Source organism: Mustelus asterias, chromosome 9 (genome assembly GCF_964213995.1).
Source record: "Mustelus asterias chromosome 9, sMusAst1.hap1.1, whole genome shotgun sequence".
NCBI classification, from domain to species: Eukaryota; Metazoa; Chordata; class Chondrichthyes; order Carcharhiniformes; family Triakidae; genus Mustelus; species Mustelus asterias.
Window position 1 is genome coordinate 55,124,472 of NC_135809.1, and position 19,173 is coordinate 55,143,644.

Below are 19,173 nucleotides of genomic sequence, written 5' to 3' on the forward strand. Positions count from 1 at the left end.
ATGATGAATGGTACAACAATTGGCAGTCACATCTTTACTACAAGCAATTCTAAAATCTCACTCCACTGAAGTGATACATACGTGCTTTCCTTGTAGTGATTCCAATTTGTGGGCTAGAAGGGCCAGCTCCTGCCTTGTTGTAGGCCCTGACTTCCACAATATAGCGTGTGTGGGGCTTCAGGTCTCTGATTCTCGCCGTTGTGTTAGTTCCAATTGTTCTCACTCGCTGAGCGGCAGCTTCGGTGTCAATGTCCCTTCGGTACCTGATCTACAAAGACAGCAATTGATGTTTAAAGTAAATTCTGCCCTGGTCACTACTGGTTGTTCAGTCTGCCAGTGGGGAAGAGGGTGAGGGTGCTACAAATGACTAAGGATGAGAAGAATGGGTGTAATGGGGACTTTGCAATTCACTTTGTTATCCCAGGATAGGGAAGGATTAAAGACAGCCAAAATTACAGCTGGTGATTGTTATACAGTGACTTTTAATAGAAGGGCATGTGTGGCCACTCATTCAAGGACAGGACCAGGCTTGGTTATGGTATTTGCTGTGGTTCACACTGAACACCAGAGTTCGGACAGAAGTACAGTCATTTGGCAGAAGTGCTGGAAAATGTCTGCAGCTCTTGTGCTCTACCTCAGCATGGGTTAATGTATTCAGGAAAATTGAAGGGGAGGAGGTTACCAATTGCCCCTGCCCAATCACCTCCCCCCCGCCCCCCCCCGGCCAACTTCATTAAAGAAGTTTAATCTAATCCAGCCAACAGGATCACTTCACTTGTCCATTTTACACTCTGCATGATGTTACTTTCCACTGACCTAACTATTTGGGTGACGTTTAAATTACCCATTAGGAACATAAGAAATAGAAAGAGGAGTAGACCATATAGCCTCTTGAGCCTGATCGTCATTTAACGTGATCATGACTGATCCTCAGCCTCAACTCCACTCTCCCACCACTCTTCCTGTCTTTTCCCTTCCTGAGAGACCAAACATCTCTCTACCTCAGCCCTAGATATATTCCACAATCTACAATCCTCTGGGGTAGACAAAATTCACAACCCTTTGAGTAAAGACATTTCTCCTCACCTCAGTTCTAAATGATCTTCTACTTATCCTGAGATTGTGTCATTGTGTTCTCGTTTCTAAGGGAAACAACCTCTCAATGTCTATCCTGTCAAACCCCTTCAGAGTTGTGTATGTTTCAATGAGATCACCGTAACTCCAGAGAGCACAGACCTAATTTACTCAGCCTCCCATCAGAGGACAACCCTCTCATCTCAGGAACCAACCTAGTGAACACGAGCTATACTAACTCCTGTGCAAGTATCTCCTTCCTTAAACATGGAAATCAAAACTGTGCACAGTATTCCATGTGTGGTCACACTAAAGCCCTGTCGGGAAGTCTTACTACCACTGTACAAGGTATCGATGAGACCACATCTGGAGTACCAGATTTGAGGTACACGATCTGTAACTATCACTGAAAACCTCTGACCTCTTTCGCGGATGGGATTGTCTGGTGCCGCTGAAATTGAGTGGCGTTTTGCCTGGAATGCCAAAGTCTCTGTCCTCACTTGCAGTGGGGCGGGCAGGGACCAGGTTGGAGAATACCACCCCATAATTCTCTCAGTGCATTCTTAAGAGATCACAGCATTTTCCCAATAACTGATGTCAATCAAAAGTGATCAGTCGTTCACAGTTAACTCTATCATCTTTGTTTCACTGCAGTGTTTAACGTGCTAACTTCCAATCTGCTAAGTGTGCCTTTTATCATATCTTTGACACTGTGGATTTTATAGTTTCCTTTCTTCACAAATAAAGTTCTGTCTCTTGTCGAAATTAATAGGTTCAAATTAAAATGGTGCATGCAATATTTCTGCTGACGCTTCTGTTCAATCTGAATTTGTTAGCAGGACAGAAGTAAGCAGGAAACTAGTCTGTCTGTACTAATGCTATTTTCATCATTCCCAAACAACTAATTTGGCACTTAGTTCAGATGAAATCTCAAATATTTTGCTTACCGAGCCATGCTTTGCATAATGTTTGATAAAAATGTCAGAAATGGACAAAAGCCTGCTTCAGTGAACAATATATGAAAACCCGTGGGCAGTACTCTTGAAATGTAGGCTGGATGTGGCAGAACAGGACAACAGCCAGCCTCAGACACCAAGAGCAAAGCTGAAGATTACTCCCCTCCCACCCCTGGCGGACTCAGGATTATGAGGCCCTGAGAGGAGAGCAACAAGAAGTTTCATATCTGGAAAAAGAATACCAAGGCAATGCATGTATCATCATTTTCTCTATGGAATCGAAAGCAACACACAGAACGGCAAAGCACCAGCAATGTGTAAATATTGAACCTAATGAATAGTGTATACTTTGTCAAAACAGCCTTTGCTAATGTCAAAGAGATATGTGGGTTTGCCTTCAAATGTGAGTTATTGAAGCAAGTCAAATTAATGAACATCCTGCCACATGGCAGTTCAGCCTATCTTATTAATTTACACTGTTATTATGTTTAGAGGCCAAATTACCATGGAATAGGAGAACAGAGAGTGGAGTAGATGATAACCAATGCAAGAAGGAACATTTGACAGCACATGTGCAGGCAATAGTGGAATTAATAAGGCGATAAGTTCAGGAAGGTGTTGATCCGCAGAGGCTGCAAGGGTGCACAGGCCACCTGGTACATCACAGAATTGTTACAGTGCAGAAGGAAACCATCATGTCTGCATTGGGTCTCCAAACGAGCATCATGACTTTGTGCCATTCCCCTATCTTTTCCCCATGCCCGTGCAGATTGTTTCTGTTCAAATAATCATCTAATACCCTCTTGAATGCCTCAATTGAACCTGCCTCCATCACACTTCCAGGCAGTGCATTCCAGACCCCAACAACTTGTTGTGTGGAAAAGCTTTTTCTCACATCACAATTGCTTCTTTTGCAAATCCCTTTCAATCTGTGTCCTCTTTTACGAGTGGAGACAGTTTCTCCCTATCTACTTTTTCTGGTCCCCATGATTCCAAACACTTCTATCAAATCTCCTCTTAGCCTTCTTCTCTCCAAGGAGATCAGTCCCAACCTCTCCAATCTATCCTTCTGACTGAAGTCGCTCACCCTTGGGACCATTCTTTTAAACCTCTTAAAACTGTACACAATATTCCAGCTGAGATCTAACTCATGTTTTGTATAAGTTCAGCCAAACCTCCTTGCTCTTGTACACTATGCCCCTATTAATAAAGACCAGAATACTATATGCTTTATTAACTGCTCTCTCCACCTTTTCTTTACCTTCAATGATCTATGAACAAATACACCCAAGTCCTCTGCTCCTGTACACCTTTAAGAATTTTACCCCTTATTTTATATTGCTTCTCCAAAATGCAACACCTCACTTTTCTCCGCATTGATCTTCCTCTGCCACCTATCAGCCCATTCGACTGCCTTGTCTATGCCCTTTTGAAATTCTACACTCTCCTCTTCACAGTTTACAGTACTTGCACATTTTGTATCATCCACAAACTTTGAAATTGTCCCCTGCACACCAAGATCTAGATCATTAATATATATCAAGAAAAGCAAGGGACCCAATACCGACCTCTGGGAACACCATTACAAACTTTCCTCCAGACCAAAGAATATCCACTTGCCATTACTCTCTGCTTCAGCCAATTTTGTACCCAAGTTGCTACTGTCCCTTTTATTCCATGAGCTATAACTGTCCTCACTAGTCTGTTGTGCAGTAGAGACCAGAACTGAAGGTGATCTCAAAGGCTTCCAGGGCTGGAGAAATTTAAAGAGAAAGAGGCAAGGCCATGGAGGGATTTTTAAATTGAGGCGCTGTTGGACGGGGAGTCAGTAAAGGTCTGTAAGGACCGAGATGATGGGTGGATGAGATTTGGAGCAAGTTAAGATACAAGTAGAAAGAGTCTGGATGAGCACAAGTTTATGCAGGGTGAAGGTGGGAGGTTGGCTGGGAGAGCAATGGAATTGTCAAATCTAGAGGGAACAAAGGGATGAATGAAGGTTTCAGAAATAGATGAGCTGAGGGAAAGTCGGAGTCAAGTGATGTTACAGTAGTGGTAGTAATAATTCTTGGTAATGATAGAGATATGTTGCCAGAAACTCAATTCCACACAGACAGTCACCCAAGTATGGAGTCTCTGGCGCTGTGAGGCAGTGGTGCTGACCACTGTGCCGATCTTGGAACTATCAAATTAAAACTAGAGATAGCTTATAATTAATACACTTTCCCTACAACAAGCGTATTTGTTTGGCTGTGCAGTGATTTATGCTGTCTTGGAAGATGTCAAATAAATGTAAATTCTATCTCTGAGTGTACGCACAAATTCTTTGGCAATATTACAAAGGATGCAGTCCAATGCCTGTCCATCGGGAATTAATTCACACACAATCAAACAGTTGAAGGTCTGTTTGGGGTTAAATTAACCTGAAGATACTCACATCCGGCACATAGATCACATCGTTCACAAAAGATACATCCATCAAAATTCCTCCCTCCAGATTATTTTTTTTAAACTTTCAATCTACAGAACAATGGCTTCTCTCTTCAGTTTAGTTCACAGGTTATTACATCACCTCCTCCATGGCCCATATCTCACTCCATTCTTTTGACAACTTAGGGTCTCGAGTTGTACAGAAAATCTTTGCTGTTTTAGGGTTGAATGATGCAGTTAGGGAGTTGCCCATTTTTAAATTCTTTTCCTTCTGGGTGAACTGCCAGGAATATCTCTCCTAACCATGCTCTGGGTTCACTAGTCCTTCTGAGGTCAGTAAGAGAGACAGTGTGGGCACAATGGGGAATGAACCATTTGAGGCTGTTATTCTAGGGCCAAAGAATGATTTCAGGTGTACTATTACTGAAGGATTGAGTGCTTATTATTTTCTGTATCATTTAAAGAGTTGCATTATGTAAACCATCTTTGCTTATTCGGCTGATATCATTTGTGATCAACCTAGTCTATAGTGCAAAGCTTAATCCACATAAGAACATAAGAACATAAGAAATAGGAGCAGGAGTAGGCCATCTAGCCCCTCGAGCCTGCCCCGCCATTCAATAAGATCATGGCTGATCTGACGTGGATCAGTACCACTTACCCGCCTGATCCCCATAACCCTTAATTCCCTTACCGATCAGGAATCCATCCATCCGCGCTTTAAACATATTCAGCGAGGTAGCCTCCACCACCTCAGTGGGCAGAGAATTCCAGAGATTCACCACCCTCTGGGAGAAGAAGTTCCTCCTCAACTCTGTCTTAAACCGACCCCCCTTTATTTTGAGGCTGTGTCCTCTAGTTTTAACTTCCTTACTAAGTGGAAAGAATCTCTCCGCCTCCACCCTATCCAGCCCCCGCATTATCTTATATGTTGGCGGTGTTTATTCAACTAGTCTTCTGAGTGTAGGAGATGGTCGGAGCGCTCCAGCAATATCCAGGAAGCTAATTGCAGATAGAGCCTTTTTTTGAAGTTTGTAGCTCAATAATGTGAGGGGATAGTGCTGGAGAAGGGAACTGTCCCCAGTGTAATGGAGTACTCTCCACTTACCCAGATGAGCACAGCTCTGACAACATTTAAGAAGCTCAACACCATCCATAAAATCATAGAATATGACACGGCAGAAGGAGGCCATTCAACCCATCGAGTCTACACTGACCACAATCCCACCCAGGTCCTATCTCCATAACCACATACATTTACTCAGCTAGTCCCCCTGACACTAAAGGGCAACTTAACGTGGCCAATCCACCGAACCCACACTGTGGGAGGAAACCGGAGCACCCGAAGGAAACGCACGCAGACACAGGGAGAGTGTGCAAATTCCACACAGACAGTCACCCAAGCCGGGAATCAAACCTGGATTACAGGCGCTGTGAGGCAGCAGTGCTAACCACTGTGCCACCGTGCTACCCAAAGCAGGCCGCTTGATTGCTATCCCTTCCACAAACAATTAATCCCTCCACCACCGATGAACAGTGGCAGCCTTGTGTACCATCCACAAGATGCACTGCAGGAACTCGCCAAGGTTCCTTAGGAAGCACCTTCCAAACCGACGACCACTACCATCTAGAAGGACAAGAAAAGCAGATACTTGGGAAAACCACTATCTGGAAGTTCCCCTCCAAGTCACACACATCCTGACTTGGAAATATATCGCCGTTCCTTCACTGTCGCTGGGTGAAAATCCTGGGACTCCCTCCCTAACAGCATTGTGGGTGTACTTACACCTCAGAGACTGCAGCAGTTCTAGAAGGCAGCACACCACCACCTTCAGAAGGGCAATTTGGGATGGGCAATAAATGTTGGTCTAGCCAGCGACGCCCAAATGAAAAAACAAGTTCAGGTTCACATCTCCACGGGCGGCACGGTAGCACAGTGGTTAGCACTGCTGCTTCACAGCTCCAGGGACCTGGGTTCGATTCCCGGCTTGGGCCACTGTCTGTGTGGAGTTTGCACATTCTCCTCGTGTCTGCGTGGGTTTCCTCCGGGTGCTCCGGTTTCCTCCCACAGTCCAAAGATGTGCGGGTTAGGTTGATTGGCCAGGTTAAAAATTGCCCTTAGTGTCCTGAGATGCGTAGGTTAGAGGGATTAGTGGGTAAATATGTAGGGATATGGGGGAGGGCCTGGGTGGGATTGTGGTCGGCGCAGACTCGATGGACCGAATGGCCTCTTTCTGTACTGTGGGGATTTTATGATCTCATCAAACATGCCCAAGTCAGGTACAGCACAGAGGAAATCTCCCATTCCTCTACCCACACAATGTGCCCCAGCCCCCGTCTGAAAGGATATCCCCTGTCACAAAAACGTGACATTTGTTTCCCTTTTCCAGACCAGTCATTGATCTTAGTGAGATGGCTAAATAATACTAGATTGAGGCCCATTCTCTGAGTTATAAGTCCCTGCAGACTTGGAATTGGATTGAAACTCCTGATGCTTATTTCACATAGGACAACCAACAGACACAGAAGACCTTCTTCCAGAGGTAAAAGGCCTTAACCTACTCTATCACCTACTTCTCAATGAAAGGGTTTCTGTATGACTGCTGGCCTGGCCAGAGGACTCAGGATTGGGCCTCTCGGTTCATAGGAAATGGGCTCACTTATTGGAGTATCTGACTACAACCCTGAAAAGAATGATGTTTGGCTGCATTTCCAATAGAACACAAGGGGTTAATTATATATTGTCTTCACACAGTATGACACCGTGGAGGTAGCAACATCGGTGGCAAGTGTGATGACCAAAATAATAGGCCATACTCAAATTCTCCCAGTGTTGTTAGGCAATGTTTTGGCTTGACTTCAACTATTTGGGAGACAACTACAGAGAAAAACCTGCTGACTACATAAGTGCTTCATTGTCTGTGCTCGCACTGTCTGAAGGGAACTATGAGGAGAAGCTTTGAGCAATGGAGAACCAGCGCAGCAGTCAAATGAGCATTCTGCATCGGCACACACAAGAGCTGCCCACTGGCTCAGAGAAGCAACTGGCCCATAGTGGCTTCAGCACAATGTATTCCTGGCCTCTGTGCAGCTACACCTGAGAGCTGCTTATCCTTATGGCTGGTCTGAAGCACATTCATAGATTTGCCGCAACAAATGACAATTTCAAGCATCTCTTGTCTGACCAGTGAATGGAAAGGTGCAACTCGTATGCTAGTGTGATTAATTCTTGTGGAGCATATCACAGGTGGGATTTATCGGCCATTTTCTGCAACCATTTTTCTCTCCAGCAGACGTCTGCTTTAGCCCATAATGGTTCCATTATGTTTTCCAGACTGTTTTAATCCATGAAATATTAATGTTTAAGTTGGACCACAACGTATTACTGCAGTAGATCATCACAATAGCCTGTTTTTAATTTCAAACACTGCTGAAATATTACCGGTGAATTATTTTTCCATCGTATAACTTCTTACAATTTAGCTGTTATCTATGGCAGCATTGTTACTGCATTCTGATATCATTCATGCTAATGGATGAGTTTCTTTGGCTTTATAATATAGCCTAGTTAGTAATATTTCCTGAGGTCTAACATCTAAATAAGAAAAAGCTGCAAAGACTGTGATTCTGTCGAATGATTCCAGATTCTTTCACTCACTGTTATACATTAGGGACAATAAAGAGGCCCAGTTTTTGGGGGTCTATTCGGTTGATTCATATTACTTCTTGCAGTGGTATCTTAACCCCTTGATTGGATTTTCACCTCCCCAACACAGTTTTGCTTTTTTTTTCTCACTTAGGGTAGCATTGAATCTGGGTAAATCCATTCAGGTCACTATGAGCCATTATTTACAAATAAACCAGTTGACAAAGACAGAGTCACTCCATTTATCATTGCACTTTGGTCATTGATTATCGTAATCACCATATCTTCTACCTCTACAAACCTGCAGGGGTGGCACAATGGCACAGTGGTTAGCACTGCTGTCTTACAGCGCCAGGGACCTGGGTTCGATTCCTGGCTTGGATCAATGTCTATGCAGAGTCTGCATGTCCTCCCCATGTCTGCGTGGGTTTCCTCCAGGTGCTCCGGTTTCCTCCCACAGTCCGAAAGACGTGCTGGTTAGGTGGATTGGCCATGCTAAATTCTCTGAGTGTACACGAACAGGTGTGGCGACTAGGGGATTTTCACAGTAACGTCATTTCAGTGTTAATGTAAGCCTACTCGTGACACTAATTAATAAACTTTAAAACTTAAACTGTGCAGTGGGATGTTCAACAACATTCCTGCTGCTATTGTTGGATCACTCCATCCATTATTCACTTGCGGGCAACCACTAGTTTTGGGATTTGTTTGGCATGTGAAAGGTTGTCGCCAACAAGACACTAAAAATTCAGTAATTAAAAACGTTTTTAAAAATCAGTCTCTAGAATGTAGTTCAATCGGCCTCCTGGCAAAAATTTGAAGTGCCAATTCACCAAGGCAATCACAATTACTAGCTGCACAGGTTTAAGAATAATATTTTTTCCTTCCCCCTAACTCAGGGGGACTTTTTGAATATATTCGCTACTCAGCTCTAATGAAGAATGTATTACACGGTGAGTTGCTGAGCTGTCAGGAGCAGGAGGAGAGCCAGTTCGATTCCCAGTCTCAATCAACTCAGCCACCGGTGTTATAGTGGTTTACACGGCTGCCACACGGCTCCAGGGACCTGGGTTCAATTCCCAGCTTGGGTCACCGTCTGTGTGGAGTTTGCACATTCTCCCCGTGTCTGCGTGGGTTTCCTCCGGGTGCTCCGGTTTCCTCCCACAATCCAAAGATGTGCAGGTTAGGTTGAATGGCCATGCTAAATTGCCCCTGAGAATCCTGGGGTGCATGGGTTAGAGGGATTAGTGCAGTAAATATGTGGGGTTGCGGGGATAGGGCCTGGGTGGGATTGTTGTCGGTGCAGACTCGATGGGTCGAATGGCCTCCTTCTGCACTGTAGAGATTCTATAATAATTCTCCATTCGTGTGGCAAGAAGAATTAAAAAGCATACCTCAGCCTGAATTCTTATTCTTGGTCAACTCTCCTGGGACTCGCTTTGGGAGGCATGCTGCATGTGAGCGTCATTTGTGTTGGATAGGTAGGTGGCAGTTAAAAGAAAAGAACACCTATTTATCTTGTGTCTTTTACCATCTCAGAGCATCCCCCAATTTCTTCGCAGCCACTGAAGTGCTTCTTCAAAAATGCAATCACCGTCTTAATGTAGGAAACACAGCAATTTGCACGCAGAAAGATCCCGTTTGCAACAGTGCGATTGGGACCAAGTAATTTTTCTGAGTGATTTTCCCCGAGTGATACATATGGACCATGTCACTTTCCTTCCTCTTTGTCTAAATTACCGCCATGGCTTCTTTTACGTCTATTTGAGATGCAGCCAAGTTGATGGAATGCTTCATGCGAAAGATGGCACCTTCGATATTGGAGTGTTTGTGTTCTCAAGTCTCTGGAGTGGGATTTGAACCCATGACCTACAGATTTAAAGGCTACAAACTGAGCCACCACCAGTAACTGGCTCATTGAAGCATCATTGCCACCCCTTAAAAAAAAAGTTGGGTTTCACTCACGTGTCCCCAGTGGTCAACTTGCCATTGTCCAGGCTTGTTGGATGAAAATCAGCCACTTGGGAGTGAGGTATAAATAGAACCCAGCACTTATCATTCTTGATCCTGAGCACCATGTGAGTGATACTGCAAACAAAGGCAGGAATTGGATCCTTATTCTCTGCCAAGTTGCCCAACATGTTGTTTTTGAAACAGATGTGACTTCCTAGTTATGGTCTCAGGAATGTAAACACTGTCAAGACCAGGCTCTCCTCAGCAGCCCTGTGTCAGTCTTCTGGACACAAATGTTCTTAACACAGTCTTCATGCTGAAAGTTATTAATAAAACAGCAGAGGAACATTAGGAACAGGAGTAGGCCATTGTGACCTCTCCCACCCCAGGTCCTCTACACTGTTCCATTAGATCATAGTTGAGAGAAGGCTATGGCCTAGTGGTATGATGCTCGGCTATTAATCCAAAAACTCAGCTAATGTTCTGGGGACCCAGGTTCAAATCCCGCCAAGGCAGATGGTGGAATTTCAATTCAATAAAAGATATCTGGAATTAAGAAGCTACTCGTGACCACAGAACCATTGTCGATTGTCGGAAGAACCCATCTGGTTCACTAATGCACTTTAGGGAAGGAAATCTGCTGTCCTTACCTGGTCTGGCCTACATATGACTCCAGAGCCACAGCAATGTGGTTGACTCTGAACCGCCCTCCAAAGGCAATAATTGCTCGCCAGCCAGCGACGCCCATGTTTCATGAATGAATAAAAAGAAAATCTGCATTTCAACTCCATTTTTCCCACATGTACTCCTTACCCCTTTATCTTACAAAAAGCGATCCATCTCAGTCTACAAAATTCCAACTGACCTAGCTTCCAAGGATGGGCTTTTCTGGCCCTTCCCACCAGTGGGATCTTCCAGTCCTGTCAACGTCAACCCTTGCCCCCTCTGTGGGTTTCCTGGCAGAGGGGAAGGCGAAGCATGCAAAAGCCCAATGACTTTGGTGGGACTGAAAGATCTGGCCGGGTACCAATGGCTCAGCACATCTGCCATGGGAAAACCCACCGCGGTGGGGAGAATCCCAGGCCAAGTCTTTTAGAGAGAGAACTTCAGATTTCAACCAGCCTTTTGTGTGAAAATTTGCTTCACGATTTTTCTCCCATGTTAAAATTGTCTCCCCATTGGTCCTGATTCCATCTGAGAAAATAGTTTTTCTCTAGCCGTCCTATACTACACAAACATACGCTAGCTCCACTAACACGAATTGGCACCTTGTGAGTTAGGAGTTTGAATTCTTTTCATTATGACATCCAAATGTCCAAATTCTGCATTATGCCAACATAACGTGACAAAATTAGGTTGCCAACATCATAACCTTCACTGAGGCACACTGATTTAAATTTGGATTGGCAGCAAAACTAAGTGGCAGGAATAACAAGTTCATTATGCACAACTGTAGCCTTCAACCATGCTTCTATGGGGGGAATTTTACCATTTTGAGTCTAAGTGCCGGATCTGGGTGTCAAATAGATCTGCGCCTGGAATCCTCTTTCCAGCGCGCCCATACGTGTTTGCTGGCTTCGGCCTGATCCGCGCTGTGGGCGGGGCTTAGTGCTGGCGGTCCGATTGGAGCTCTGAACTGCGCATGCACAGTTCGAAAAAAATCTGACAGCGCGCCCGGGCGCGAAAAAAAAAGCAGAAAGCGGAGAGAGCGGCTCTCTGACATTCATCCTCTGGTCGGGGGTGGTGGGGGCGGTGGTGTGACCGATCATCCCCTGGGGGTGGGAGGAGAGGGGGGTGACGTCTCATCCTCTGGTCGGGGGGTTCCGCTGCCTGTCTGCGGCCGATCCCTCCTGGCTCCATCACTGGTACACTACCAGTCACAGCCATCTCTCCCGCTCTCTCACACCTGCAGGGAAGAGTAATCTGTGGCTGGTAGTGTACCAGTGATGGTCCAGGAGGGATCGGCTGCAGACACGCAGCAGAACCCCCCCGACCAGAGGATGAGACGTCACACCCCCTCTCCCTCCCCCAGGAGATAATTGGTCACACCCACTCTCCACCCCCCCCAGAGGATGAGACGTCACACCCCCCCCCAGGGGATGATCGGTCACACCCCCTCCCCTCCCCCCCCCCCTTCCCCCCCCAGAGGATGAGACATCACACCCCCTCTCCACCATCCCCCTCGGGGATGATCGGTCACACCCCCTCTCCACCACCCCCCTCCTCCCCCCCCAGAGGATGAGACGTCACACCCCTCTCCTCCTCCCACCCCCCTCCCGCTCCGACCAGAGGATGACCTGGGTCAGAGAGCCGTTGCAGTCTCTGACCCCGCTCTTCGGAGGCTGCAGCGGCGACTTCAGACTTTTATTTTGCCGGTCGGTAACAGCGCGGACGCGGATCGGGCCAGAAGACGGTAAAGTGGGATTTGGCGGTAGAGTTGAGCGCGCGGTTCATTAAGTCGATTTAAATGCATGCAAATGCATTTAAATCGTCGGGCCGCCCGATTCGGGCGCGGGCCGGACCCGCGGCCCAATCGGGTGTCGGTAAAGGCACGATCTGCTCAGATTCGGGTGCAGATTGCGTTAAAGGCCCGACGCCCAACTTTACTGCGATTTCGCGCCTCTGGTAAGATCAGGCCCTATGACTCAGTAGCCTGGAATCCCGCCCTCACTCAGTTATGCACCCATTCACCCCCACCTCATTGTTAAGCTGCACTTGTGAATTAATGTTAAGAAACTTGTTCATCTTCAAACCTGTCAACTCAATCTAAATGACCTCCTTCAGTCGGTCGTCTCCCGTGGCGACGACTGAAGCTGGGCTGCTCCTTTTCTCGGAAACTGCTGAATCTTTCAACTCCTCGGTCATTGACCTCATGAGCTATTTCCCCAGAACAGCCTCGAGAATGCATCTGGTGTTCAGAAGCCTGAAAGAAAACACTCTCTTGCCCTTCCTCAAGAATGCTTTCTTTACCTGGCTAAGAGTGCACCTTTTCCAATTTGTAAGGCATTCTGAGCTGCCACAGATTGCTACATCAATGACTCACCTGATGAAGGAGCAGCGCTCCAAAAGCTCATCATTCCAAACAAACCTGTTGGACTTCAACCTGGTGTTGTGAGACTTCTTACTGAGCCCACTCCAGTCCAACCCCGGCATCTCCACATCATGACATCAATGCTGATTGTTGTTCCCTTGCCTGTCTTTGATTAGACTGGCCACAGCACTACTTTGTCCACTTGGAGTTGTGGCAAAGGACCTTTGGGAATTGTGGTCCAACTGCTTCTTTCACTCCAAACCATTCACTGTGAGTACGGGCCTGTAATTGGTGGCGGCATGCCCTTTATTCTGACGTGACGGTTTCAAGAAACTGCACCATTTAATCAGGAGAAAATGCAATGCCTATTAATTTCCATTGCTAAAACAATGTAATTATTTCTTCTAACAGTCTTCTCAAAGCAATTTCCTGCTCATTCCTATGGGAGCCAAGTGCTTATAAGTGTATCCCTTTAATATCTGTCCAATTTCTACATCAAAAGAAAGCAGCAGAGACTCCTGAGCCCTTTCGATATTCTCAGACACAGTGGTTCCTTAGCTGTTGAATTCATTTCATATTCTTGTGACATCCCTACCATACAAGCTTCTAATTCTACTCAGTGATTCATACTAGAAAATACTGCATGTTCTTTAATCAAAGCAACGTTAAGGCTGATTGAATTGAGAATCATGTAGTACTTTTGCCAGGGTTACATGTATATTCACAAATCTCCAAATCGTTTATTCAGTTAAATCTGTCATTACAAGCATGTTATGGTCAGCCAGACCCCCGGCTTACTAGGAAACCCATCACTGTGATCAAAAGTCGTGAAATCAAACAACAGCAACGTCAAAACTTTGCACGATTTAGAGAGCAATCTCTCACGCTGGAGGTGGAACAGCTATTTACTTACACCCAGAGATCTTGGGTGAGAGCTTGCGGCAGACAACGTTTAGCTCGCCCAGGTCAGCGGAGTTTCATCAGCTCAATTTGTGCAGCTGATTAGTACAGACTGTAAATCTTCCCCTTGCTTGTCCAGTTAATAGCTTCTTACACCACAACAACCTGCTATTAATCCAGCGCTTTTAAAGCAAAATATGACACTAAGCCACATAATGCAATATTAGGCAGATGGTCAAAAAGTTAATTACTTTTTGGTAACTTTTAAGGAGTGCCTTGAAGGGGGAGATATATATATATATATATATATATAGGTTCTGGGAGGAACTTTCAGAGCTTAGGCCCAGGGCAACTGAGGGCACAACCACCAATGGTGGAATTAAACCAGGGATGCTGAAGAGGCCAGAATCACAGAATACCTACAGTGCAGAAGGAGGCTATTTGGCCCATCGAGTCTGCCCGACTCAACATCTTACCCAGGCCCACACTCACCCCCTTCCCCCACCCGCCCTATCCCCATAACTACGTGCATTTACCATGGCTAATCCACCAAAACTATGCAACTTGGGACACTAAGGTGCAATTTAGCACAAACTGGATGAGCATAGATCTTTCAAAGAGTCACGGGGTTAGAGGAGATTAAAGGGATCAGGATGGGCGGGGCCATGGAGGGATTCAAAACAAGGAGAATTTTAAAAATGAGGGACGGGGTTTTCTGGCTGCGCTCGCCTGAAAACTGGAGATTCCCGCCCGACTTCAATGGATCTTTACATGGTCCGCCCCCCTCCCGCTAGAATTCCAGTGGCGGGTGGGATGGGAGAATTCCGGCCAGGGTGTTGCTCATGGGAACTAATGGAGGTCAGTGAACATGGGAGTGATGGCTGAAGAGGGCAAGTTTGAACTAACATATGGGCAGCTGAATTTTAAATGACATCCATTACAGAGGGTATAATGTGGGAGGTTGGCCAGGTGTGCACAAGTCTAAAGGTAAACTTCCAGTGAGTTTGTTCTCACTGGAATGGCAGAGGTTGAGGACGACCTGATAGAAGCTTACAAGATTATGAGGGGCATGGACAGAGTGGATAGTCAGAAGCTTTTTCCCAGGGTGGAAGAGTCAATTTCTAGGGGGCACAGGTTTAAGGTATCAGGGGCAAGGTTTAAAGGAGATGTACGTGGCAGGTTTTTTTACACAGTGGGTGGTGGGTGCCTGGAACTCGCTGCCGAGGGAGGTAGTGGAAGCAGATACGGTAGTGACTTTTAAGGAGCATCTTGACAAATGCATGAATAGGATGGGAATAGAGGGATATGGTCCCCGGAAGGGTAGGGGGCTTTAGTTCAGTCGGGCAACATCGTCGGTGCAGGCTTGGAGGGCCGAAGGGCCTGTTCCTGTGCTGTAATTTTCTTTGTTCTTAAAGAAGGCATGGATGTGTGTTTCAGCAGTAGCTAAGAGTCTGGCAATGTTACGGAAGTGGAAATATGTGATCTAAGTGATGACACTGATATGAGTTCAGAAGCTCATCACAGGATAAAAGATGACACCAACATTGTGAAACATCTGGTTCAACATCAGGCAGCTGCCAGGGAGAGGAATAGAGTTCGTAACTAGGGAATCGAGTTTGTAGCGGGCTGAAGATAATCGCCTCAGATTTCACAATATTTTGGAGGAAACCTCGGCTCATCCAGTACTGGCTGTTGGATAAGCAGTTGGATAATTTAGCATGAGAGGAGAGGTCGAGAGAGGTGAGATAAAGGTGGTTGGCTCCTCACTCCTTCCTCTTTGGCGAATGGCTTTTCCTCCCTTCCACCAGTTAGTGGTGGCTTCGGCTCCTCTCGACCCTCCAGTTCAGTTCCTGTGCTCTCTTCATCCTCAGCTTGGTTTCCCTTTTCTCTCTGTCATCACTGTGTATGTGAAAACTAATGCTGTGTTTTTGCCAAAGGGCAGCACATAGATGGGAAATAGGAAGGGATGGGGACAGAGCATTGGGGGACTCCAGAGAAAATGGTGCAGGAGCAGAAAAAGAAGCCATTGCAGATGATTCTCTGGCTACGATGAGATAGATAAGAATGGAACCAGGTGGGAGTTGTCCCAGCCAGCTGGATGACAGTGGAGAGCCTTATGGAGAGGATGGTGTGGTCAGCCACGTTAAATGCAGTGGACAGGCTGAGAAAGGTGAGGAGGATTGGTTTGCCCTTTGTCACAGTCACACAGGATGCCATTTGTGACTTTGATAAGAGCTATTATAATTAGCCACTATGACAGTGCGTGTAGGGCAAGGTACAGCCAGATGAGGTATGTGTCGTCAGCCTTCAGCCAGGCTTCCATCAAGGCCGCAATGTCAAGGCAGTCATCCACAGTAGGTTCATGCATGACAAGAATCTTGTTCATAAGTGAACAGATGTTTTGGAGGGAGATGCAGAGAAAAGTGGTGAGAGCTGACCCGTTGGCATTGGGGCGACTTGGATTGTCCAGATCGGCTTCCAGAAAACGTGCAACAGTTGGATGGAAGCTCAGTTTATCCGGACACCCCACTGAGCTGATCCACATCATTCAGTGTGATTTCTGAACCATTCTCATGTTTTGTTAAGGGGCTCTCAGCTCCTCTCCTCACCCCTTCCTACCCCTTTAGCGACTGGCTTTTCCTCCCTTCCATCAGTTAGTGGTGGCTTTGGCTCCTCTCTACCCTCCAGCTCTGTTCCTGTGCCCACTCCATCCTCAGCTTGGTTTTCCACTTCTCTCTGTAGTCCCTGGCTATTTCCATCTCCCCGGTTCCCATATCGTGGCACGCAGCTCCTCCCCTCAGCGTAGCACTTGGCTCCATTGTCCCTGGAGCACTTGGCTGCTATCACTTCCCTCAGCCAGCTCCGAGTGACTGAGTTCTACCATAAACCCTGAGCTGAAACCTGCCAATAAAATTCTTGCAGTAGTGTTTATTTAATTGGAAAATCAGCAGGAAGAAGTGCTGAGTGGGTGAGAGAAACTGGGCACAGCATCTAGATGGTCAAATATTGGAACTACTTTGAACGCAGAAGAGGGCGGAGCCTAGAGCCAGAATTACCATTGCTGAATCCCCAATGTAACATCCTGGGGGTTACTATTGGCCAGAAACCAAACCTGACCAGCCATATAAATACTGTGGCTACAAGAGGAGGTTAGAGGTTGGGAATCCTGCAGTGAGTAACTCACTTCATGACTCACCAAAACCTGTCCACCATCTACAAGCCACAAGTCAGAAGTGTGGTGTAATACTCCCCACTTGCCTGGAGAAGTGGAGCTCCAAAAGTGTGACACCATCCAGGACAAAACAGCCCCGTTTTATTTGCACCCCATCCACCACCGTCAACAATCCATCCCTCCACCACCTACACACGGTGACAGCCGTGTGTATCTACAAGATGCGCTGCTGCAACTCACCTTTGACAGCACCTTTCAAACCTGCAACATCTATCGCTTAAAAGGAAAGGGGCAGCAGATGCCTCCATCATCGTCTGGTAGTTCCTTTCCAAGCCACACACCATCCTGACTTGAAACTATATCGCTGTTCCTTCACTGTCACTGGGTTAAAATCCTGGAACTCCATCCATAACAATACTGTGGGTGTACCTACACCACATGGGCTGCAGCGACACAAGCGGGCTGCTCCCCACCCCCTTTTCTGGCCTAGCCAGCAAGTCCATATTCCATTAAAGAATTAAAATAAATGTGGGTGAATATTGTTAAGAAAGGGAAAGGGAATGCTGAGGATTAATACTGCTAGCATGAAACCTGGCAGAATGTGAAGTAGAATAGTGTCACCTTGAACTTTGTCATTGATTTGTCAAAATGCGGAACTCCCTACCTGACCGCAATGTAGCAGCACCTTCACCAGCCCATTCCAGGCAGTAACAGTTGAGGAACAAGTTCTGCCATCACTTTCTCAAGAGCAAATAGATGGGAGAAGTTGGACGCAATAAATCCTGATCTTAGCCACAATATCCACATTCTAAGACAATAAAGAGGAACAAAAAAGGTCAAGATGCCAAGACAGAGCAGTCAACCTGACGGACCAGCTGAGAGTCATGGTGGGAGGCAAAGGATGACAAGTCTGGAATTACGGCTGAGAGTGGACTAATCAGGGCCTTCAGTCAACCAGTAAGAGTTTCCAATCCAACCTAGGACATGGCTCTCACTGAGCTTCACGTCTCCGCTCAGTAATCCTGTTGGGGTCAAAATGTGGCCATTTCTTATGCATAAAAGGAGGAATTGTTGGGGGGGGGGGCAGCAAGGAGGGTGGTACAAGAAAAGAGCCACACTAAACTGGGGGTAAGAGGGGCACAAAGGAAGTACCAAAGCTTCAAAGGGATGTGAAAAGGATAAGAAATCTAGGAATGTGCTAAGCAGCCTCCTAGCGCTTGGTGCTGTTTCTAACACACAATATTTTAATGAATGTCCCAGAAGCTCAAAATGAGCAGCAGAGCAAAAGGAGATGTTGAGACAAGAAAGAGGTGGGGCCAATTGTGGCAGATGACGGCACGGTAGCCCAGTGGTTAGCACTGCTGCTTCACAGCTCCAGGGTCCCGGGTTCGATTCCCGGCTCGGGTCACTGTCTATGTGGAGTTTGCACATTCTCCTCGTGTCTGCGTGGGTTTCCTCCGGGCGCTCCGGTTTCCTCCCACAGTCCAAAGATGTGCAGGTTAGGTTGATTGGCCAGGTTAAAAATTGCCCCTTAGAATCCTAAAATGAGTAGGTTAGAGGGATTAGCGGGTAAATATATGTGAGGGTAGGGCCTGGGTGGGATTGTGGTCGGTGCAGACTCGATGGGCCGAATGGCCTCCTTCTGCACTGTAGGGTTTCTATGATTCTATGATGATTCTATGATTCTATGACGTTGTCCAGGTTATTCAGTGGCAGGAGGCAGAACGACCCTTGATTCATTTACCAAGACAGTTCTCCCATCACCTCAGAGGAATGCAAAGTAACTTGGAAAAGAAACAAGGTCCACCAGAGGCTGAGCTTGTCGCCAACTCCTCGGAATGGCAGGGAAGCATTTTCAGGAATCCAGACAGGTCAGACGGCATTGGCTGATTTGTGTCCCTACTGAATACAAAAACTTTACCAGCATGTGAACAACCGCTGCCATAGCAACCGTAACTGGGCCACAGCATGATCATCAAGAGTTATTTAAAAAAGGGAATGTTTGTTTTTCTTT

At 46.4% G+C, this 19,173-nt stretch overlaps 1 protein-coding gene across 1 annotated transcript in view; it reads right to left on the minus strand.

The window, feature by feature from the left end:
* The window catches only part of cntn1b (contactin 1b), a 748,714-nt gene that overhangs the window by 68,900 nt on the left and 660,641 nt on the right, over positions 1-19,173 (minus strand). Inside the window, exon 22 of the mRNA XM_078220219.1 lies at positions 82-268. Within this exon, the coding sequence (XP_078076345.1) occupies positions 82-268 (187 nt within the window). The remainder of the gene's footprint in view (positions 1-81; positions 269-19,173) is intronic.